The sequence below is a fragment of the Heterocephalus glaber genome, unplaced genomic scaffold (assembly GCF_053883595.1).
Source record: "Heterocephalus glaber isolate CG9 unplaced genomic scaffold, H.glaber_assembly_v1.0 deba00000943, whole genome shotgun sequence".
NCBI classification, from domain to species: domain Eukaryota; kingdom Metazoa; phylum Chordata; class Mammalia; order Rodentia; family Bathyergidae; genus Heterocephalus; species Heterocephalus glaber.
In genome coordinates, this window is record NW_028258175.1 from 5235187 (window position 1) to 5259876 (window position 24690).

The 24690-nt window shown below is 35.6% G+C and overlaps 1 protein-coding gene across 3 annotated transcripts in view; it reads right to left on the reverse strand.

Annotated features, from left to right (window-relative positions):
* The window catches only part of Rbbp6 (RB binding protein 6, ubiquitin ligase), a 32934-nt gene that overhangs the window by 4270 nt on the left and 3974 nt on the right, over positions 1-24690 (reverse strand). The window contains exons 2-17 of one of the 3 annotated variants that reach the window (XM_087209103.1): positions 23021-23120; positions 20028-20064; positions 15698-15742; positions 13579-13667; positions 13364-13460; positions 12852-12991; positions 11062-11175; positions 9979-10151; positions 7842-7945; positions 7399-7736; positions 5862-5958; positions 5514-5592; positions 5351-5405; positions 3009-3077; positions 1064-1426; positions 670-771 (exon numbers count right to left, since the gene is read on the reverse strand). In XM_087209103.1, the coding sequence (XP_087065229.1) occupies positions 670-771; positions 1064-1426; positions 3009-3077; positions 5351-5405; positions 5514-5592; positions 5862-5958; positions 7399-7736; positions 7842-7945; positions 9979-10151; positions 11062-11175; positions 12852-12991; positions 13364-13460; positions 13579-13667; positions 15698-15742; positions 20028-20064; positions 23021-23120 (2002 nt within the window). The remainder of the gene's footprint in view (positions 1-669; positions 772-1063; positions 1427-3008; positions 3078-5350; positions 5406-5513; positions 5593-5861; positions 5959-7398; positions 7737-7841; positions 7946-9978; positions 10152-11061; positions 11176-12851; positions 12992-13363; positions 13461-13578; positions 13668-15697; positions 15743-20027; positions 20065-23020; positions 23121-24690) is intronic. The other 2 variants (XM_004855960.4, XM_004855961.4) reach the window with 2 other exon arrangements.

Sequence of the window (24690 nt, forward strand, 5' to 3'; positions counted from 1 at the left end):
AGCAATCATTTATTACAAAGCAAAAGTGAAGCCTTAGCTACAGTGGAGTGCATTAATGTACCGTGAGTTATATGAACTTATTAACATTAAAATGCCAATTAAATTTAAATTTCACTTCCTATCCAATTACTTAAATAGCAGTCCATTTTTCATCCTATACTGGCCAACAGTCTAGCTTTAAAAGGAACCACATTTTACGTGTAAGGCTAAATAAAAAAAGAATGATTTTTAAACAAACTTCCAGGGAATTTTTATAATTCAGTTTTTTAATCAATAAAGCAATTTATGTTCTACCACTACCTTGTAATTACACAGGTTAATGTTCCAGCACGAAGCTGTAGCCTTTGGTAAGAGGGCCCTCATAAATTTCTTTGACTACTTCCCTATTTCCTTCCTTCCATAAACATTTCCCAATTATTTCAAACTATAAATAATTCCAAGGGACAAGGGCAATTTAATCCCCATAACTGCTAGTTCTACATAATAGAATTTACACTAAGACATTTTTTCAATAACAGATATTGGGAAATAGGCAGCATCTCCATTTCTATATAACTAGACCGAATCAGAAAAATTTCATGAGTACAATGTTATTTATATCCATAGCTAATCCCTGGATATTCAAAGTCCCATTTGTAACTCTGTTGTGAAGGCTTGCAAAACACTAACCTGGAAAATGAGCGCCTACGCTCCTTTTGAATCTTTTTGTATTCCATCAATTCCTTAGCAAAATCATTTGTAAACTCATCTAGCTTGGACTTTTTCTTTTCCCTAGTAAAATAAAGTTAAAGAGTGAAAGTTAACAAAAACCATTTAAGAAAACTAACAAGACAAATGTAATTAGATCATGAATGAAATGAATGAAATTGTCATTAGTTTTCCACTTTAAAACTATTAAGAACTAGGAATCCCTGAGGAAGTTGCTTATATGGCTTTGGTTTAAATTTTAGGTGAATTTTCTTCTACTAACTGGAAACATTGGAAAAATGTTTCCAAAGATACCTATTTAATGTTATACCAGAAAATGAAAAGGTGTATAATAATTTCAAATTAAAATACTTACTCTTCTTTTAGTCGGCGCTGTTCTCGATAGAATTCCTCCCTGGACAAAGGTGGTGCTTGTGTTGTTGGGATGGTATTTGAATGAGCTGTCTGCACTCCTGACGATACCCAAGGTGTTGATAAATTGGCAGGAGCTGGAGGAAACCCTGGCGGAGGGACGCTGTAACCAGCAGGTGGTGGCTGGCCAGGAGGAAACTGAGGAGAAAACTGTGGGGGAGGAACACCTGGAGGGAGAGGAAGTGTATGGGGTGGAGGTGGATACAAAGGAGGTGGTGGAACAGGTACAAAGACTGGAGTCGCTGGTAGTGACGGGCCTTGAGTCCTCTGTGATCTTTCACTGTGGTGTCGCCCACGGTTTATACTTCTGGAGAAATAAATTTTAAGATATTCCTTTAAATTTAATTGATCTCAAACAAGTAAGCTTGCCTTCTCTAATTATATCCAAACATACAAACAATGGAATGGAATCAACTATTCAACTAATACAGAAACACTAATACCAGTTTTTGTAAATGTAACTGTATACAGGCGGGTATGGTGGCACATGCCTGTGGTCCCAGCTCCTCAGGAGGCTGAGGTGGGAGGATCACTTGAACTGAGGAGTTTGAGACCAGCCTGGGCAACAAAGCAAGACCCCCATCTCAAAAACAAAGAAGTAACTCTCACAAAATAATGATTTTTAAGGCCACATAAAGACAGGTGGTAAATTTACAGAACCTGTACTAGAAGTACTAAATTTTAAAATTCTCTTGTGAAGTTCAGATTATCACTGAATTCATTATCCCTTGTCACTATCTTTCTTCTGAAGGAACTGACTAATGCTGCAGTGATGTAGTCCCTCCCCAGAATGCCTTTCAAAACCAGAAGTTTAAATGAAGAGAAACCACTTCCTCTAACCTTTTTGAGGAAATAGGTAAAGACCATACAAAATAGTTTTGGTATTGTAACCAACAACTGAACACCTTAATGTTTTCTCTCAAAAGATAAAATAAAAATAGTGCTGGCTTAGGTTTCTGAATTGTGCCTCATCAAAGAAACTCACTGGGATTCTATTAAACTAGAAGTTCTTTAAATTATGGCCATTTGGTACACCAAAGGAGGAGAAAAGGTCTCGATTTTTTAAGCTCCTCAGAGAGTTACGAGTTAGTAACTATTATCTTCTTTTAACATGAGATCCAGTAATGAAGTAGTAGTTAGCAATTTTCAATGGAGCAGAAGATACTTTTAATACTCTTGCTACAGATATTTGGAGGTCCCTCTATCCTGGTGGCAACTATGACCTACACAGCAAGATCTATAGCTTCAACTGCAGATTAACACTGTTTATGCCTTTCCAGGGCAAGAGCATCTACCAATCTCTCATCTCTTCTTTTGGAAAAGAAAGGTAAGGAAGAGAAATAAATGCAATTTTTCAGATGAGGGTTGAGGCAGTTATTAACTTTCATCACCAATATTCTGTACGCTTACAGGGAAATAGTAATTGGAAGTACAAAAGATACAGCCTTAAAAACCATCATTTAAAATACTAAATATAAAGCTGGGCATGGTGGTACACACCAATCACAGCACTCAGGAGGGTGGGGCAGGAGGACTGCCACAAGTTTGAGGCTAGCCTGAACTACCTAGTGAGACTCTGACTCAAAAAAGTTTTTTTAAATAAAAAAATACTAAATATAATTTATGCTTTTCAAGGCTTCTTATGGATAACTACTGAAGATTTAAGAAAAGCATAAACAAAATGACTTCCCTTTCCTCCTGCCACTGTTGTGATTCCATTTCTTTTATTTTTTTTTTTCCAGTACCGGGGATTGAGCTCAGGACCTTGCACTTTCAAGGCAGGCCCAGCACCACTGAGCTACATCCCCAACCCTTTGTGCTTCCATTTCTTTGTGTATTCCTCATCATGTCATGGGACTATTGCTTCCCAAGAGTTTTAGCGTGCTTACCTGTAGCAACTTCTCTCCCCTCTTCTAATTTGCTGTGGTGGAGAAACCAGATATCCAAGCTTGTTGGAACTATGCATGTGGGAAAAAGAATAAATTAGGTTTGAGCATTTCTCTCTGAGTATAATACATGATCTTTCACTGTGAGACTTTACAGTATCTATTTTAATTATGCTGAAGACTTACCTAAGTCTTAAACTTGTTCCAGATAAAATCTGAGCAAATACTACATCTACTTGAAATTAGCTTCTTTTTCTGTTTAACTGTATTATAACAATTAAGCTTCAATATGGAATATTGTTATATTTTAACTAACATTCTATGAATTCTTTTGTGAATGTTATAGAGAAAGAGTCCTTTTATCTGTAAGCACTATACAGGCATTATATATGCAAGGTAGGCTAACAGAATTCCCATTCTACGAACGAGGAAATGGAGGTTGAGCAGTGAAAGCTTATGCCCACGGGGGAGCAGCTGGTATTCAGACCCTGTCTACCTGTCTACAGTCCATGTACTTTCTTCTAGTCTCTCATTTAGCAATGAGATGTTCAGTTTACCTTCCAAACAAAAGAGCTAGATTTTAGAATATGAATTTTACAGATATGACTGTATAAATTAAAAAGGTATTTAATAATTCTACTGATTTTTAGTGCCAAGAAACCACCCATAAAGATAAAACTGCTTTGCATTTCATGGCAGGAAATCATATCCTAGAGATTTAAAAATATATGACTTCAATTAATAGATGATACTCAAAATGAGGAATTTGTTTTGTTTTGTTTTTCGAGACAGGGTCTCGCTAGGTAGTTCAGGCTGGCCTCGAGCTCACAGGGATCCTCCAGCCTCTGCCTCCCAAGTGCTGGGATTACAAGCATGCACCACCAGGCCCAGCTAGGAATTTGATAAGACTTTAATCTTAGCATGTTATTTTTGTTTGTACAAGTCACATTTTGATAACCCAAATTAAAGATAGGGAAAAGTTTAACCTTTTTAAGTGATTCCATATTTAAAATAAATTTTCAAATAATTCTTATCTATTCATTAACTGAGATTTAGTCAAGATTGCCGTTTTTTGTGTTTCTTTCCTGAGGAGGGTTTTGGTCTGTAATTCAGGCTGGCTTTGAACTCACTGTGCAGCCCAGCCTGGCCTTGCACTCACAGTGATCCTCTGGCCTCAGCCTCTCAGTCCTGGGATTACAGGCGTGCACCACCACCCCTGGCCCCATTTAAAACAGGAAAGCAGGAAAGAATCTGATTTTGTATTTCATTGCTTTGGAAAAGAACTATCATTAATTCTTAAGACAATGTGTGTTTGAACTGCAGGAGTCTACTTTTATGTGGAGCTTTTTCCTTTTTTGGAGATAAGCGACAATTTGAAAAAAGTTCCAGACAAACCGCATAGCTTAAAAATGTCAAAAGATTAAGAAACAGGTACGTCACAAATGCATAAAATATATGTAGTTAGTAGTCTATTTTATCATTTACTACTATGAAATTCAAATCTTATAGAAAGTTAAAGTTCATCAAAACTCATGCCCACAGACTACACAAACACCATCTAGTTAAGAGAAATGTAAAAACAAATGTAAAGATGCAATACTAAGTCATAGTCGTATAAAACTAACTGTATTACACACTGTATCACTGTAATTTCACTGGCACCTTCTGCTGTTACTGCTCATCTACTGTAAGCAGCCAATTAAACTACATGCAATATAACTGTAATTGTCTGGAGCAATTTGTTTTTAATAAAATGTGACAAAGTAACAAGACATCTCTCACAATTCTTGGGTATCTTTCACCACACATATCACATGTAACATACAAAGTATAAGTCAATGAACTGTTTATGTTAGTGGTAGGCATCAGGTCAACAGTAGGCTATCAGTAAAATTTTAGGAGTCAAAAGTTATGGGCTGAGGTGTAGCTCAGTGGTAGAGCACTTTCCTAGCATGTGTGAAGCCCTGGGTTCAATCCTCAACACTGTTCAAAACAAAAAAAAAGTTAAGTGTTGATTTTCCACTGAGCAAAGGCCAGTTCCCTAGCTCCCAAGTTGTTCAAAAGTCAATACTTTTAGAAATAATTTCTCTTGGGCCGGGGATTTAGCTCAGTGGTTCCACCACCTGCCTTGAAAGTGAAAGGTCCTGAGTTCAATCCCCGGTACCAAAAAAAAAAAAAAAAAAAGCCTCATATAAGCTTGAATTTATGACACTTGACATAAAAATCTGTATTACCTTGGCATATAAAAAGGGGAGTTACAATAAAAAGGATCCTGCCTAGTTTGTTTTTCCATTAACTAGTTCAGAGCAGTTATTTTCTTATGTTGATTTTAAACATATACTTACTGTTCCCAACCTGGTCGACCACCACCTGGACGAGCAGCATTTATTCTTACTGGACCTTACAAGCAAAAAATAGAAACAATCAGCAAATATAAAACCACATGCTGAAGAAAACAAATTATTTTTGAAAGGGTAAAAAGGTCCAAATCAAAGTAATTTCACTCACCAGTTGTGGGGATCAGCTGTCCGTGTAATAATGACTGTCCAAGCAAAGATGGAGTTCCAAGAACAGGCACCTGGTAACCCTTTAAGAATAACCACAAATAAACAAGTACAGTTAAAAAAGAAAAAAACCAAAAAGAGAATAGTTAAAAACAAAATTAAGCCAGGGCATGGTGGCCCACGCCTGTAATCCCAGTACTTGGGAAGCTGAGGTAGGAGGATCCCGTGTGTTCGAAGCCAGCCTGAACTACATAGTGAGACCTTGTCTCAAAAAACAAAACCAAAAACAAACAAAAAGTAAAAAACCAAACCTGACCATATAAAGAGAAAGTTTAAAGGCCAGTAAATTTACCTTCTCCTCCATGAGAGCAGTGATTGCAATCGAAGAAGTTCCCTTTGAGTGGTCTGATGCAAGGGCTGCGGCTGGTAATATTTTAGTATCAGAATCCCTAGAAAATAATGTAATTATAACACATTACTAAGTCATCAAATATGGTAGACTGTGAGTAAAAATAACTCCATCACTAACTGTCCATCATCAAGATGAGTTAGGTCAAAGGTGATGAACATTTCTACGAGAGGACTGAATCTTTGTTGAGTTCTTTATGCATAAATGCAAAAGTGAAAAGAAAGAACTGCCTTATGAAGTGCTACGTATAGCTGGGAGTGGTACTACACTCTGTAATCCCAGCACACAGGAGGCTGAGGCAGGACTGCCTCAAGTTCAAGGGCAGCCAGAACTACATAGTAAGACTCTCAAAAAACCGGAGGGCAAAGAAAAAGGAATTCCATGTGATAGAAAACACTTCCACAAACAGTACAACTTCAAAAGACGTAAAAAGTCAAAAGTGTAAGATAAATAAATAGAAAAGGACACAGGATAGTGATCTTGGATAAGCCGTAGGATTCTCTGGGCCCCTTTCCAGTACCAACCAAACAAAAAGCTGCAGTATACCAGTGGGATTTCTCAAATATACATGCAAAAGTCAAGACCCTACAGATCTGGCTTCAGTCTGAAACAGGCTCATTTATTTTTATAAACCTTGTTGGATTCCCCCCCCCCCCCAGTTAAGTTTATTGGTACATTTTTGGTATAAAATACAGTTACACTCATCATTGAGATCTTGTACCTTTACGTGAGTATCTTGGTTCTTACTTTTTTTCCCCTTCCCTTGCCCTCCCTTCAACCCCTCCACCCTTCCCTATTTGCAAAGACCTTGTTTCCATTTTTTTTTCCTCTTCTCATATTTTTTCCTTTCCCTTTTTTCCCATCCCCTACCCCTCCCAATTCCCCTGGTCTTTTAGAGCTTTTCTTCCTGTTATGCAATATGAGTTACACATTTTTTAAATTACAATATTAAGATCTAGGAGACATTACCACAGATTTTACAGAATTTCCTTGTTGGATTTTTTAAAGAATGAAGTATTAGACTATATGGTCATGCTTTTTGGAAGGAGCAGGATTTAAGTCAGCTTTCACTATTTTGCTATGTAATTACGCTCCTAAACAATCATTACTCCTGATCTCTACTTCCATCAGGCTTTAACTCCTCTACTACCAAAATTGTTCTTGGTTCCATTGAAATCTCTTTCATAATACCATCATTACAACCATCGGGAGAGAATTCTGCGTTATATGAATCAACATTTAATAGGGGTTGTTGGCAACTTGCATACTATTTAACCTTGGGCTGGTTGCTTTATCGTCATTAGGAAAGAATCATCTTCATTTGCCTGTTCCTAGAGTAAGACTAAGTCAGTTCTTAACAAATGAGCCCAATTTACTGAGCACAGTGAGATATGTATTAAAAACATTAAACCAATATACAACAAAAAACTATACTATATACCTCATTCATTCTCTAACACTGAGAAATACACAGACTTACCGGAAAGGTCCATCTGCTTTTTCTGAATGGACAGATATGGAGACAGTTGCAGTTATGTCTGGTACAGGGGCTGGGGTAGAAGACGGATTTCCAGATACAGGAGAGGCCAAGGAAGACTGACTTGAAGTTAATGACGATAAGGAGGGAGCCGAGTGGGTAGATGAAGATGTCACTGGAATCATCAAAGGATCTTGTTGTCGTGATATTGGAGATCTCATCAGAGGTTGTAGGTTTCGTTGAATGAGTGGTCTTGGAGGTGGTATTGGAGGTGGTGGTGGAGCTAACTGTTTTCGTAGTCTTTTTGTATAGCCAGTTTCATTTTTGAAGTTATTAACAGCCTAAGATACCAAACATAAAAATGTAGAAATGCATAATACAGCATTCAATCAAGTACAGTTAAAACGTTAAATTTATTTTCATAAAGGGGATACAAAGATAGCTACCTGCCGTAAAAACTTGTTGGCAATTAAAGCATCAGGAGAGACATCATTCTGATGACATGTTGGACACGTATGCTCATCAGATTCCAGGAGTGCTGTTCTTATACCTATGTAGAAGCAGATCTTCAATATTAATAAAATCATAGCATAAACTTGGTGCTTGTAGAATGAATTAGAGATGGACTACATCCCTTCTGTTATATTACTGTTTTCCAAATACACCGGGCAGTACTCCTCTGTGCTAACACTCTCTATGACCTCAGCAACATTAGAAAGTCATAGATACATTTAAACAAAATTCAAAGAGAGAAAAATACTCTTTCTTAAATTAATACTATTCCCTGTTTAGCTAGTAATTAAAATATAGTACAGTGGTGCCGAACCAATGGCTTGTGTGCTGCAGCCATTTTGTTATCATTGAAAGCTCTGAAAGGTTTGCCATCACGGGTATATTAAGAAAATAGAAATAGTAGTCTAGAAAAAGTGACAAAAATTCCCACTTGGCTTTGAGTTTTTGAGTAAGATTGTAACAGCACACTCTAAGAAACAAGCATTATCAGGTAAGGAGATGGAAATACCTACAGCACAGTGGGTAGAAGCAAGACTAAATTGTACATCCACTGATTACATTTCAATAAGCAGTTTATTTTAAATATATCTTGTTGTTTTTTTTTTTTTTTTTTGGTACTGGGGATCGAACTCCCGGACCTTGCACTTTTGAGGCAGGTGCTGGCACCACTGAGCTAAATGCCTGGCCCTGTTTTTGGTTTTTGAGGCAGGGTCTCCCTTTGTAGTTAAGGCTGGCCCTGACCTCACAATGCTCCCCAGGCTGGCCTTGAACTGCTGGGATCCTCCAGCCTCAGCCTGGCTATCTTAAATATATCTTAAGTGACCTCTTGACCTTGGTCTTCAAAGAAGAGGCCTAAAAATACAAATCTATATTCTAACTGCCCATGATGGGTTTTTTTTGGTACCAGGGATCGAACTCGGGACCTTGCGCTTGCACAGCAGGCACTGAAACCACTAAGCTAAATCCCCGGCCCCGACAAATCTATATTCTAAACTATCTTTAGAAATGAAAAAAGCCATACCAGAATTGAACACTAAAATGTCCAGATAATACTATTTTCTTAAGGTAAGAAGAGAAGAAACAAACTTAGGGGAGGTGGCAGAAAAAAAAAAGCACTAATCTCTGACTGGATTAAAAAAATAAAAAGCCAAAACTACATGGCAGTGCTGAGTAATAATTTACAAGAAGACAGTCTTAACTACTCAGGAAATTCAGAACGATCCAGGAAGGAGATTATGGTATTATATTAAAGTATTTCCAGAATTACCTAAAGCCCAAAAGGTTTTTAAATATCTGTATACAATGTAAAACATATAGAAAACAAAAATTCTCTATTAAAAATATTGCATATAGTCCCCTGATGAACTACAGAGGTAGTTAATTCTCATAGTTAAGGGCAAAGAGGCCAGTATTTAAAAAAACCAGAATTCTCACTATTAAATGTTCATTGGGCTGGGCATGGTGATGTTCACCTGTAATCTCAGCACTTGGGAGACTAAGGCAGGAGGATCGTGCTGTGAGTACAAGGCCAGCCTGAACTACATAGTGAGACCCTGTCTCCAAAAATAAAAAAAGTTAATTGATCAACACCTACATTTCATATTTATTAAAATACGTTTTAATCCTACTTATATAAAAGTTTACTGTAAAACAGTGTGTTGCTATGCCAGTGGTAGCTTCATGTATCCCGTGTTTAACTGCGTATTTGGATAATATCAAGGGGCCATCACAGATGATTGACATATACCTTCTCAGTTTGCACTTAGAAGTTGGCACTGTGTGGTACTTTGCGATACACATGGATGAAATTGCCTAATAACATATTTCTCAGATGACAATTCCATCACGTGTCACATGACTATTGAAATTTAAATTGAGTATTATTAGTTGTTTCCCTTGCATTGCTTTTCTTTGAATAATTTTAATTTTTGTATATGTGTGTTTAGTGAATAATAACAAAGTTATACATTTTTATAAAAAATAAAAATAAAATATACAATGTTGGTTAAGAGCCTTTCCAAGCAAATATAAATATTCCAAGTATGTCTTCAATGGTTCAGTGTTTCTTACATTCATCACAATAACTGTTTCCACAGCAGGGAATGACAACGGCGTCAGTCATAATATCTTTGCAGATCAGACACAACAATTCATCTGGGATAGGATCATCTTCTTCTGAAGAAGAAGATGGTTCCTCTGGTAAGAAGGGTGGTTTTTCTTTCTTTCCAATTGCATATGCTTCTCTGTGAAAGAAGGTTTTAGTGTTTTAACATTAAGGAGGCAAAATATTCATGCCATATGTTCTACTATAACATAACAGGAATATATAATTCAGTATAATGCCAATCATTTTAGACAAGTAAATCTTCCAAAATAAGGGAGCTGTTATGTATATCCTCTTCCTAGGCAAAGACACAAAACTCTCTACAAGTATAACAGAAATAAGGAAATAATAAAAAGTGGCCAGAAGGATCTCAGAGTCCTTAACTCGTAAGAACGGAGGGTCAGAGAGGGAAAGCAATGCATTCAGTGCCATAAAGTTCTATTAAGATGGCAGAGGCAGAATCTGAATTTAGAGAATATCCTAATCATAAGTTTTACCACATTTCTTGAAAAAACAAGTAACAAACACATCCACCGCTAGTCTAATAGTCTCCAATACCCATGAAGTTTTATTAGAGTGAATGCTGCAAGATGGGAAGTTAAAATTGGTATTGACAGTGTACAATTAAAGAGGGATTGTTCAAGGAAAATGTATTTCCACCACACAAATAGAATGAGATTTCAAAACCAGTATCCACTATAATTACTATCTTAAGAAATTAATCTATTTATTGTCACTTTAAAAATATGATCTGAAGGATCAAAGTATGTGTCACAAAAATATAAAGTAACACCTCATTAGACATTCGGGGTCAGTTTTTTCTTAGAAATACATTTTTGCAAAAGTGCTGAGTATTGCATATATTAAAAAACAAACAAAAAGAGCTCTTCTCAGACTTGTTATCACTTTTTCCACACCCTCATCTCTCTGAGATCAAAGAAATCTGAAAAGCATAGGAATTCCTAGAGAAACCCTATTTCACTCAGGAACAGAGTGTGTTTATCTCAATGCTGACAATGAAAGAATCTCAGCTGTATGCAGTAGGGTACCTTAGGTGTGTTATTTGTGTTGCAGTTGCTCCACAGACATCACCACGATTCCAGAAATAAGTATCAATTTGCTTATGCCCCATTGTTCCCAATTTGTGAAAGAGGAGTCTCCCACTGCCCAAAAGAGAAAAAAGAGGAAAAAAAAAAAAAAAGAAGAGGAGAACAGAGGATAGAAGAAGAAACAGAAGAAGAGTCTGAGTTGCTTATCAGTGGTGTTAGTGGAGAGGGTGCAAGTTTCATCTAAAATATCTGGGCTCCCATCTCTCCCCAGCATTTGCTGTGTGTCTGACACAAAAAGGCTTTTGTATTTTTGCACTTGAGGTAAAGAAGTCAATTAATAGTTAAGAGTTCACAGGTGATGTTGACTTTTCCAACACAAATTTCTATTTTTTTTTGGTACCAGGGATTGAACTTGGGTCCTTGCGCTTGCGAGGCAGGCGGCGGAACCACTGAGCTAAATCCCCGGCACTCAAATTTCTAGTTTTAAAGAACTCTGACATGATAAAGTTGAAGCGGTCTGCTCTTAAATTGACAGTATCATCAGTTTCAACCTGCAGTGGGTTGAAGCTCCTATGAAATGTCTCTGAATTAGAAACAGCGTAACAACAGACTGTTCTAAAATGAACCACAAAAACACAGGATGGTGACTGATAAAAAACAGATGGGTGAAGCTGAGGAAGTGAGCAGGGTTGGGAGCTTAGGAAAGTAATTCTTACTTGTAAAGCACTATATACTAATATACATATTCAAAAACAATCCTTTTAGTATCATTCCATAGTGGCCATTTTCATCATTCCTACCTGGCCACTATATACTATACTTCAATATTTACAGCATGAAGCTATGGAAAAGTGTGGTCTTAAATATTTTTAAATTATTTCTTCTGTCACTGGGAACACAGACACCTCTTCCCTAAACTGATGTTTCTCGAGGTATAACCTGAAGATATCTTAACTTCAATTTTCTGGAAGACTTGTTAAAAACGCGGAATCAGGATCTTATCACATAGGCTCTAAATGAAAAACTGGAGCCTTTGGCAGACCACTCAGAACCACTGTATAAAGGAATACTAATAGTATATTGCATATTATGTGTTTCCAACTGCTGAAGGCAGTCAAACATTAATTAACTATATTAATTGGTAAGAGGAGATAAAATGGACTGTTACCTAGTTGACCCTACACTACATTTTCAGGTCTTTCCTTTCACTAAAAACTGGCTCATGAAATAAAATCTGAAAATACTAAACATAAGCATTAAGGTGTTTTATAAAGCTACAGCTGGTCTGAATTAAGGGTTTATAAAAGAAACTATTTTAGAATCTTAAGACTTCATGGTATGTCCAAAATTACTCAAGATTCCTCAGTATTTCATTTATGCCTGGAACTTGTATTTGTCTCATTACCTTGCTGAACTTTTACACTTATTTCTCAAAATGATTATAGCCATTTTGTTTAAGAAATGGAAATAGTACATACATAATAAGATAATGTGGAAGCATGTATGTGAATGAGGAAGAAAGCAGGGAATGACAGAAAAAAGAAAAAAAAAATTAGAAGACTACAAGGGAAGTGACACTGATGACAAAAATCCCCAAATCTATTTGAAATTTGCTTTAAATGGAGCAGACTGCAGCCTTTCAATCTTAAAGAAATGCAACAGGTGGAAACTAACAATCTTGAGATACAAAGTTCCTGACAAAATCAAATAGACAAGAAGCCCAAGATTACAGCACTATACCCCGGGACTGACTCTGTTCTCCACAGGTCATAACTAACTTGCATACTTACGCATCTATAGTTGGTATTGCATATTTTCCAGTGTTTGTAAGCATTGCACCTTTCATGTTAGGATCTTTTACTTCCATCATAAAACTTCTGGGAATTCCAGTGCTCTTTTTAATTCTAGGTCCAGATTCAAAGTTCTTATCCTATTTGGAGGAAAAAAGGAGAAAACAAAAACCAGACATCTTTATTTAATATCCATTAACATCATGCAGTGCTTACTAACTTGTTTTATTTACATTTTACATATATGATCTAATTTAATACAACTGTCATTTGAGGTGAAATCTACTAACTTCATTAAAGAAAAGAAAAACATGCTTGGATTAAGTAACTTGCATAAACTCTCTCAGATATTAAATGGCAGAACAAGGGATTAAGCTTGGTAAATCTGGCTCCAGAGGTGGTGTTTGTTTGCCATTTTAACAGACAAATCAATTTTTACCAAGGACAAAAAGATGGCTAAGCAATAACCCTAACACAAATAAGATATGCCATAGTTTCTAGTTTGGACTCACCCCATTTGTTGGGCAATTCTTAATATAATGGCCAGGTTTACTACAACGGAAACATGTATAAGACGGAGGCGGTGGTCCTAGGGGTTTCTTCATGTAACTGAAAAGGAAAAAAATTACATGTATATACAGATTTCTAAATTATAAAGCTTTCAATTAGGAGAGCAGGGGAAATCTCCCCACAAGTTTCTATTAGTATAAAGTATTTCTGAACTTACTTAATTGGGTCGTATTCATGGCCAGACTGTGACATCATTGCTTTAATTTTATCTTCTTCGGAAGCATTGGCTTCAGCCAGATTGGCGGTCTGTTTAACAGGTAATTATTTGACACACACATTAGAAACACATTTAAGACCACACAGCCAAAGACAACACCACTCATCCTGTAAAGAGCAGTATCTAGACTAACCTTGCATAAAATAGCTATTTACATGTATAACCTGGAAGAGGCACTGCGAATTCCTTAGGTTATTATACGATGTCTGGGTGTCTGGGAGGCTGAAAAAAAAAGTATTTCTAGGGCACTCAAACCTTAGACCCTGTTTGTACCTTCCATTAAAGATTTGCATATTATTGTTCTATAAGTCAAAGACTAAGTTAGAAGAGAAGCAAACACTTGATGTTCTTAAACCTTGAAAGTATTTTCAAGTGTCAGAGCATGAAGACTAGTATAATTTTATACTTACTAACTGGAGGTAGGGGTGAGGGTAGATGAAAAAGCACATTACACAACAATTAGAAAAGTCAGAAGGCTCTTCAGGTCGTGGTGTCAGTTTCAAATTAAGTACAGAGGACGTACATTAAGCATTTGTAACTTTAAATTCAATTCTCCAGATAAATTTTATAACTTTATCTTTAAGGTATGATATTCAATAGTGTAGATATAAGCAGGGTCTAAGGGAGTGATTTCTAATTACCTGAATCTTCAAACATCTAGCATTCATATCAGCCATTCATTGGGTTTTATAACTTTACATTCATCCACAAAACAAGCAACCAGTTTTAACATTTTATTGTAATTTTATATACAAAGAATGCTTAATATTAACAGAGCTTAGAACAACAGCAACATTTACAGAAAACTGGATTACAGATGTTTAACAACTAATTTGTTTGAACCCAAACATTATATTACAAATAGATTAAAAAAAAAAAAGAATTCCCCAAACCTCTAAACTCCTCCCCCCAAAGAAACAATTATAGGAATAGACCAAAACTCAAATATGGTCCTCACAGTACACAAGAATAAAACCAGTATACTACAAACTGCTAAGATGTGAACTCTAGGCTAAGCCACTTTGCATTAAGAAATTATAAAGTAAAATGGTTTTAGTCCACTTTGGTTTAGAGTCATCAAGTTTAATGTTTAATTTTCCTAGGAAAGGAACTTAAAAAGCAATTACTTGTTAGTAGGACATTTTGGGGGGATACATCCTAGGGAAAGAAAAAGGACACAACCTGTAACAAAGCCAAGGACAAAATAGGGACGATACTAATGGAGAAGCCTTCTTTTCATTTATCTTGGCTGCCTAATTTGGTTTCACTGATGGCACGGAAAAAATGACTTTTGGAAAAATGGACAGCCTCCTTCTTGGCCCTCAAAAGTCAACCTACTCTTTTTTTTCTAGGCACAATTTGCAAGCTAAATTGTTTTTTTAAAAAATCCATCACTAGTGCTTTCCCAAACAAAAGATACACATCATTAAGCTGAAATGCAAGCAATCTTATTGTAAAACATGACATATACAATGGTTTCAGGAGGTAACAGTTTGTCCCTCTGTCAAACATACACATTGGTATATTTCTGTAAACAGTTTCATACACTTACACAATTCATGTAGTCTGTGTTCAAACAAATTAGGTTGTTTAAAAGTTTTTCTAAAGCAGACAGACTACAAGTCTATAGCATAAAGAAACAACTGTAACATTTAAAATAATGATCTTCATGGGATCAACTCAAATATTCAAGAAATAATCAGACTGTCCATGTAAAGGAAATCTTCGGTTTTGGCTGCTTAAAGTCCACATAATTTACAGCCAAAACCAGGGTAATCCTCCAGAACTCTGTTTCCAATGTATAATTAAAATGTATGGGGGGAAAAATGATTAAGTATAGCTTCATGTGTTTCTTCTGTCTTGAAGATGAACAATATTCCAACATTATGCTGAGACTGACAAAGTACTCCCCTACCTTCTCAAAACAGAAACTACTCTTTACAGGATAGTAATATATACAATGCTTGCAAAATATATCCTCCCCCAACCCATCTTAAAAATTGTTCCACATAAATTATGTTAGAAAAAGACATATTTTCAAGAATATATGTATATATACCTTTGTAAGCTGGGCCAGAGTAATAGATGCAGAAGAGTCATCAATCTGTTCACAAAAAATTAAACACACATTCAAGTTCCACACTGAAAACATCTAGAAGTGATCATTTAGCCCCTAATGTCACTTAATGTTCAAAATACTGGGCATTTTCTTAGTTTTCTAAAGACTGTTTTGTTTCAAGGCTGCTAAGTGTAGCTCAACCTACTTCTTTTCTACACCATTTCACTTTAAACATAAAGGTTATTAGTTGAAGGGGATTTAATTATAAGAAAAAAAAAGGGCAGGGTAAAGAAAATATATTACACAGGCAATCTGCTCAGAGTTGTGCTTAGTCTCTTGTCTCTCAATGGTCTCTAAATTTTATAAAGCTGAAGACAATATGCACTAGTAGAGAGTAAAAAAATCTAAATTTCCCCAATGCCACCACAGAACATTGTAAAAACAAGCAGCTCAGCCAATTGCTTTAATAAATAACAGCTCTCACATAATTGCTACGTTTTTCTTTTATGAGCATGTACTGCTCAGTCTAAGTAAGTTTGTTTATTTTCCCATACGAAGAGTAACAACAGTTTCTGGCCAAAACCCCCACAATTTTATCAGGCAGCAATGTTTAGGGGGAAAGAAAAAAAGAAAACCAAAGGTACCCAGGGTAAACAGAGCTATCACATATGATGAATGGATTCTAATATTTGGAGAAAAGTTACCCAAACAGGATAAGTATATGTGAAAAATATAGGAGGCTTTAAAAAATGTATTTTAAAATGTAACATTTAAAATTTTCATTTTCTAAAATGGTTTTAGCTTAAAAGGTATGTATGTGTTATTACACTTACAAATATATCTTCAGCAAATACTCCCTATTTAGTAACAGTGTTGCTTATTCAACATTTTATAAGGCTGTCATGCATTATTGGTCAGAACTGTTCTTTAAAAATGGAGAGAATGTAAAAATATGTCTGGGTCAAACAAAAAGTCTTCACTGGGTATTTTTCTAAGAGTATTAATTAAAAGCATGACTTAAGACCCTAAACAAAATGTAACCATTTCAATGTGAACTTCTTAACCAATGCCCACCAAAGAAGGGATTCAATAAATCTAAGTTTAAAAAGGGCTACATTTAAGATAACATCTTACAAATATTTGTATGGTTTTAAATGTCAGTTTACTACTGGGATGTTATCTGGTCAAAAAGTTCTCAGCTCCATGCTTAGGGGCAGAAAAGAGTTCAAAATACACTAATTCTGCATTTCCTAATGTATAACCACATAATCCACCAATGGGTTTTCATTCTTTCTCGGCTTTGAAGCAATTTTTTCTTTGGGAACTAATCTCAAGATGTGGAAGAGAAATGAAAATATACATAAACATTCTATTTTTTATCCAGAATAAAATCCAACCTACTCAATCTATTTTTAAAAGGATTACTGTACATTTTACATTAACTAGGAGTTAAGAATTTAAGTAACAAAGACTGAATAAACTGCTGTCAACCCAATCTTCATCTATACTATGTTTCTAACCAATGAAACAATAAATAACCTTTAAAAATAGTCCATTACCCAAAACAGGAATACTGGTGATTTTCTTAGATAGAAAGCAATCCATTATATTTTCTTTACCACTAGAATTGAAAAACTAATGCTTTAAAAAGCCGCCCCACTCCTCTAGCACTTAAGGTAACTTTCTTTTTGCTTTTTATGCTGGGCTTTATTGATCTTTCTTTTTAGCTTTCTGTGGTTAATTATACTATATATATATACTGAATTGAAAGTGATTTCAAATATGCAATCAATCTTCATCAGGTTTTTCCCACCAATGATCACTATAGCACCTAAATATAATCTGCAAATTAGTCAGATTTGCCACAAATTTAGAAAGGCATCCAATTTTACTTTCTACATATTACAAGGTGTTAAGAAAGTGAAAAATGTTGACAGAGTAGTTTAAGAATGTTCAGGAATTTATATGCACTAAAATGTCAGTAAAAATACTGACTTCTTGCTAATATGTCGGGTAAGATACTGTTAAAATAAATCTATCACATTAAAAATATCTTCACAAAATTGATTGAGGCATATCACAAAAAATCATTAAAATTAACCCATCTCCCTACATCAACTTAGCAGGTCTTGCTTCTGGAAGCAAGAACCTGACATCTTTTATGCCCATTACATCTGGCTAAAATTAAAGGATCCTACAACTATGATTTTCTTGCTTTGTTTGCAAGAATAATATCCAGCTTTGTAGTACCAACATGGAAAGAAGACTAAATAAAATGGCCAGAGAATACAGAAACAGCCAGCCTCGATAAAGAATTGGCTTAAATGACCAAAAATATACATATATAACCAGAATAAAAAATTTAGTTCAGTGCCTCTATTTGTTTTTGTGATTGTGTACATTCCACACAATTTTTAAGTCTCCCAAGATGGACACTAATTATGTTTGATGGATATATTCTCTCTTATCCTAAATGTCAGCAAATGTACCCCAAGCAAACAAATGATGGGGATAACAAGTTATCTAATATCTCCATCTTGGATAATTCTACCTAAAAATTAAAGCCACTCTAAAAGCATTAAGAAAAAAAAAAAAAGAAAAAAAAAAAAAGAAAAAGGAAAGGAGAAACCTAAATCAGCTTGAAATAAACTGCTTATAAATGTAATACAGACATGCCAGGGAACACACAAGGCTAAAAGAATGTTAACTTTATTTATGAACATGTGATTTGTGTTTATACACATGCTAATAAAACAAAAAGGAAATAATTATTTTCAAGAAATAAAACTTCATCTGAATTCGTTTAAATACTATATAAAAAATGTACTTTATACAAAATGGGTTACATTTACTACTACAGTCACCAGGATAGTCAATCTGATTTGTGCTAGCATTTAGATACATAAAAATCAGCTTTAAACCAATCATCAGCAAAACAGAAACTCAGACAGGTTTTACAGCATTATGCTTTAAAAAAAAATCCCATATATCCAAAAAGAGGGGGGAAAAAAACCCCAAAACACTAAGAATTTTGATCTTTGAATCACCATATTTAGTTCCATCAGAACTAAAGGCCATATACTTTAGAGAACAAGTTCAAAGTTCAGATATTCTATGTTTTCATTTTTAAGATTCAATGATCCAAGGTTAGTGAAATGCCTCATACACAAAGATCAATAATATTCAAAAAGTATAAAATGAAATAGCAAGCAATACCCTTGATTTCTAAATTAAGATTTCAGACAGGTTGCATCATGTACATTATCAAGCCTGAGCAGCAAAATGTTTAGAGAACCATCAAGTTTACAGAACCCAATTAAAATAGACCTGTATCCTCAAACAGATGCTTCAACCTACAATTTAGGAATGCTGGCTACCTTTCACTTAAGAGCTAAGTCAACACAGGGTCACATTTAAGGTCAGTCTGTGGTTATAAAAATCAAGATGTTACCCTGGTTAGAGGGAGTTACCTTTGATAAGCTACAGCTTTCAACAGCCTACAATGAATGTAGCATTTTAGTATCTTACCAGAAAAGGGGAAATATTTTAATTTGGGCATTTGAACAGACTGGAAGTGCAAGAACATGTATTAAATTTTGAAAACAATATACCCAATGGTATAAAATCGACACATTTTTGTATTTCACGAGGGTTGGGGCAATTTCAGTTTTCATTTTATAGTACAGTTGTAAACAGAGGATAGGAGCTCAAAACTAGCAAATACAGCAAGACTAATAAAACTGCCATCAGTGGTCTTGGGAAAGCTCTTTTCTATGATGTATTTGAACTAAGAGAAAGCATCAGACTTTAATGTAAGCTTTGTATGTCACTAACGCATTTCTGAGAGCCATCATGAGGCAGGAAAAAAAACTAACAAAAACTAAGTGATACAACGTGGAAATGGCAAAATATACACTCCAAACATTTTTTATTGCAAGAAACAAAAAGCACACAACAGCCTGTACATACATACAAAATACTAACTATAGACAGACAGATGCAGAACATGTTATCATGTTCATTAGTGTAAGACCTACATGATCTAAAGGATCATACACTACTGTACAACACAGCGTCATACAGGAAGAGCGCTATCATATTTAATATGAAACAGTGTGTTGTGGGCACACATTACCCATTTCTACAGAATGAGTGTGGAAATTATGCCATATATATCCAAATTTAACTGAGCTGTCATCAAAACACATTTTATTTACAATATGTGCTACGATCAGTTGGATATTAAGTTCTAAAATGATTTACTTCACTGCAACATTATAAAGGTAAAAGCAATGTGTAGAAAAAAGTGTGAGATTGTGTTTTTACATACTGCTTTTGTAGTTCCCATCACTGGTTCAGTTCGACTTCTAAAAAATAAAAACCAAAAACTTACATTAGTCACTGATGAATTTTTACACTAATAAATGTTACTCTGTCTCTCCAATCAGTTTTAGGAACACAATTTTCCTTTGGAAAAAAGATTTAAATATAGTCCATTTCTGAAGTAATGGATAAACTACTCTTTTTTTTTTTTCCGGTACCAGGAATTGAACTCAGGACTTTGCACTTGCCAGGCAGGTGCAGTGCCACTGAGCTGCATCCCCGGCCTGGATAAACTACTTTAATCTTTACTACCTTTGAATAGTTGAAGATGCATTTGGGGCTAGAAAATTTCTATACTGTACTAGGAGTTCTAAAAATGGTGTACCTTGCCACTTAAAATAAATATTTTCTGAAATGCTGTATGAGGGTTCTATTATGTTTAGAAACTGTGGGGCTAATTCTTCACTTGATCTTAGCCAAAAGGCCGAGAAGCGATATGTGTGGCTTATTCTTAACAGACTGAACAATTTTTGTCTTTTAATAAATCCAGATGTAAAAAACAAAACAAAACAAAACAAAAAAAATCCAGATGTAAATTTCCACACATTAGATTTTTTCTGCATTTTTTTTGGGTACCAGGAATTAAACTTAGGACCTTGCACTTGCAAGGCAGGTGGCCACACCACTGAGCTAAATCCCCAGCCCTCACATTAGACATTTTAAAAGATCAATGTTGGGTTTTTTTGGAACTGGGGATCACACTCAGGACCTTGCACCTTGCAAGGCAGGCGGCAGAACCAATGAGCTAAATCCCCGGCCCTCAATGTTGTTAACATTTGTGATTTGGATTCCTGAGAAACTGCTGTGCTCCAAAAGCTAATTTTCCTATCTGGAAAGGTTGGCATTTTCATTTTTAAAATGTTTCAAAACAATGCTCAAGGAGTGAATAACAATTCAAACTAGCAGGAAGATATAACATAAAAATTGAGCATTTAAGTTAAAACAATGAATTAAATGGTTATATAGAAATGGGCAATCTGATGTTTAAAAGGACAAATCAACCCAAAAGAGAATTTTAGTCCACACAGGAAAGGGGACAGAAGATGCTAAATACAGCTTTAGTTTTAAATTAATGGTATCTTGCCCACAGAGAAATGTTGGATAGCATCTAAAAGGAGTTTTTTAGGTTTCTGCATAATTTGGAAGTCCTAAAGTTAATAAGAAAAAAAAAAAAATCAAGATTTTCATGAACTCAGAGTCATTTTATGAGGCAAACTTATTATAAATGAAATTCTGAGGTATTGTGAATTAGGATGCAGTTTTAAGGGGCAGCTCATTTTGCCATGTACATCAAAGAATTCTTGCCCCCAGAATTTCTCAATATAAATTTTGGTATTTTAAAAAAAGCACATGGTAAAGTATAATTTCATCCTAGAATACAAGCATTAATTCTCAAGCTAACAGCACACTAGGTACGGTGGTGCACACCTCTCATCTCAGCACTGTTGGAGGCAGAGGAAGGAGGATCCCAAGTTCACATCCAGCAAGGACAATTACAGACCTTGTCTCAAAATAAAAAAGGCTGGGAATAAAGCTCAGTGCGAAAGCCCTGAATTCAATCCTAGCACTACTATTACAAAAAACAAAAACAAACCTAAAAGCACACATAAATAAGTTCACTTGGTAACTACAACAACAAAATTTTTTTAAGTTGCTACTGTTCAGAAGATATCACACAAAAGGGCCTCCAAATATTAATACATGAAATGTAACTTTACCATAAACTGGTAAGAAAAATCTTAGCATACTTGCCCACATGAGATAAAGCTCCAAAAAATGAATATTTTATCTCAATTCCATGAATACATTCCATTTTTTAGGACTGGCAAATTCCAGAATTTTTCACTGACCCAAAAGATTTTGCCAAAATTTTGAACCAAGATATTCAACTTCTCAGAAGAAATCATTACCCTTTAAATACCCCAAGTTACCGCCCTATTCATATGTTTTAGTTCTGCTATCACTATTAAAATTACAAGAAAGCAAAAAAAACCCCTTAAGGATATGAAGGGTTTTTTTTGGTACTGGGAATCAAACTCAGTACTTTGTGCTTTCGAGGCAGGCGCTGGAACTACTGAGCTGAAGGGATATAAAGTTTTACTTTTTACTTTTTTTTTGGTACCGGGGATCAAACTCAGGTCCTTGTGCTTGCGCAGCAGGCGGTGAAACCACTGAGCTAAATCCCCGGCCAAGGGATATAAAGTTTTATTTATGTTTCTTTAGGGAATATAAGCTCTAGATGAATCCTAGGATTGCTGTGCTCTTATTCCAATAATGGGCATGTACCAAGCACCATTAATTCTTATAACTCTCTCTGAGTTGGAGAACAGCAGTCCCCTAGGTATTCATGGGGAACTGGCTCCCGGACCCTCACCCCTACCCCTTGCAGCAGATATGCAAGGATGCAGACACCTGGATCCCCCCAAGTCTCTTATATAAAATAGTATTTATTTGCATGAAACATATGCAATCTTCCTTACACTTTAAAAGAGTGTATGTCAGCATTACTGAATAGTTGGTACTTTCAAAATGTGTAAGACAGAGCCCTACAACATACTTTTTTTGGTGTGTGTGTGTAGGGTACATGATCTTGCTATGTTACCCAGCCTGGCCTCAAATTTAGGATCCTGTACCTTCAGGCTTCTGTGTAGCTGGTATCACAGGCACATTCCTCGGGCCCAGCTCAACACGTACATTTTTGTGGTAAAGAAAATAGTCCATACAGAGCAAAAATATTTCTTAATAATTGTTTACTTCTATCTATAGCCTGAGTCAATTTAACTAGGGGAAAATATCAGAAAGGAAAAAAAACCCCTACAAACTTTCACTTCATTCCTTATAGTTTTGAGGATTAGAAAGATAAAATAAAAATATATTAATTAAATTTTTAATTTTTTAAAAGGTCTATTGAAAAGTACATGAGACTTTATAAATACTTACATAACATATGTCTTGCTTGTAGACTTAACACCTCCTATAGGAATTCTTCTAACAATTACAGATGAATTCTTAGGAATTAGAGCATTATCATCAGTATATTCTGGAAATAAAGAGATAAACAGTCAAAAACGCTATTTGGGGATTTGGGTAAATACCCAAGAATTAGAAATTGGTTCACCAAACATAATCTTAAGGGAAATAAACTCAAGACAAAAGAGCTCTATACTATCTGTTCCTTGCATTTACATTACTCATGTTAGAACAAATATGCAATGCTATATGGGGGCTTCTCTTCAAATTACACCAAACAGCACTAGCAGGTTTCTGACTCTAGCACTTCTACTTTGTAGAACTCCAAATCTCAGTAAAGCTAAGTCATTCTGTAGCTTATTTAGCAAAAAATGCAAACTACAGAACTGGGTGGAGTGGCACATGCCTGATCCCACCACTCGGGGAGATTGAGGCAGGAAGATTGCCACAAGTTGAAAGCCAGCCTGGGCTACCTAGTGAGCTCAAGGCCAGCACAGAATACACATGGAGACCCTATTGCAAAACAAAAACACCCCACTAAACAAAAAAGGAAATAATGGAAAAAGCTGTTATTTAGAATGAAGACAGTCTTCCTCCTGTGGCCCCTAAACATGAGTTGTATATCATGATCCCTGCTTTCATGGTGCTTGTTACTGGACAGGACAGACTGAATATTAAATTATGACCTATCAGAATAAAGAAGACTTTTCTGATAAAGAACGAATGGCAGATCCAACTTTAGAGAGAATGCCGATCCTTAGGAAACTACACTTACAACAGAGAAGCCAGCCAGCTACACAAAAAGTAATATTTTAGATAAAAGGAAAAGCACGTACAAAAATGACACAGAAAGAACTGCAGAGCTGAAAAAAAAGAAATATAAAATACAGGCAGAAAAGTACAGATCAGATGGACATGGCGGCGCAGGCCTGTAATCCCAACACTCGGGAAGCTGAGGCAGGATTGCCACCAGCCTGGACTATACAGTGAGCTCAAGAATAGCCTGAATTACAGAGCAAGACCCAGTCTCAAAAAAGAAAAAAAAGTACTGATCATATATTGACATACTTTGTTTCTAAGTACAACAGGAAATCATGACAACAATTTATGTTACAAAAAGATTATTCTGGCATCTGTGTGGAGAATGATAAGGGGATCAAGAACGGAAATGGGGTAACTATAGAAAGGCTGCTACTTAGCCCACATAGAAGTAATGATTGCCTGTGTTAGGGTGTGGTGAATAGAAAGAAAGGGACAGTGAGGATGCTTTAAGGATAAAACTGACAAGACTTGCTCATGGTTTAAAGATGAAGAATAAGGTATGAATTGCTGAGGTTCCAGCTTTAGCAAATGGCTGAACAATGATGTCTCTTTTAAGACCAAGAATAAGGATGAAAGGAAGCTGTTTTTCTACTCCTTGAACTGTCTAGAGTTTACAATATTTCTATAAGAATGAAGCTGAGCCAGGGATTTAGCTCAATGGTTCTACCTGCCTTGCAAGCACAAGGTCTCGAGTTCGATCCCCAATACCGCCCCCCCGCAAAAAGAATGAAGCTGAAAGCAATCAGACCTTAGCCATCATAAAAAGATTTGCTAAGGAAGGGATGTACAAAACTTCCAAAAATAAAATGAAACAACAA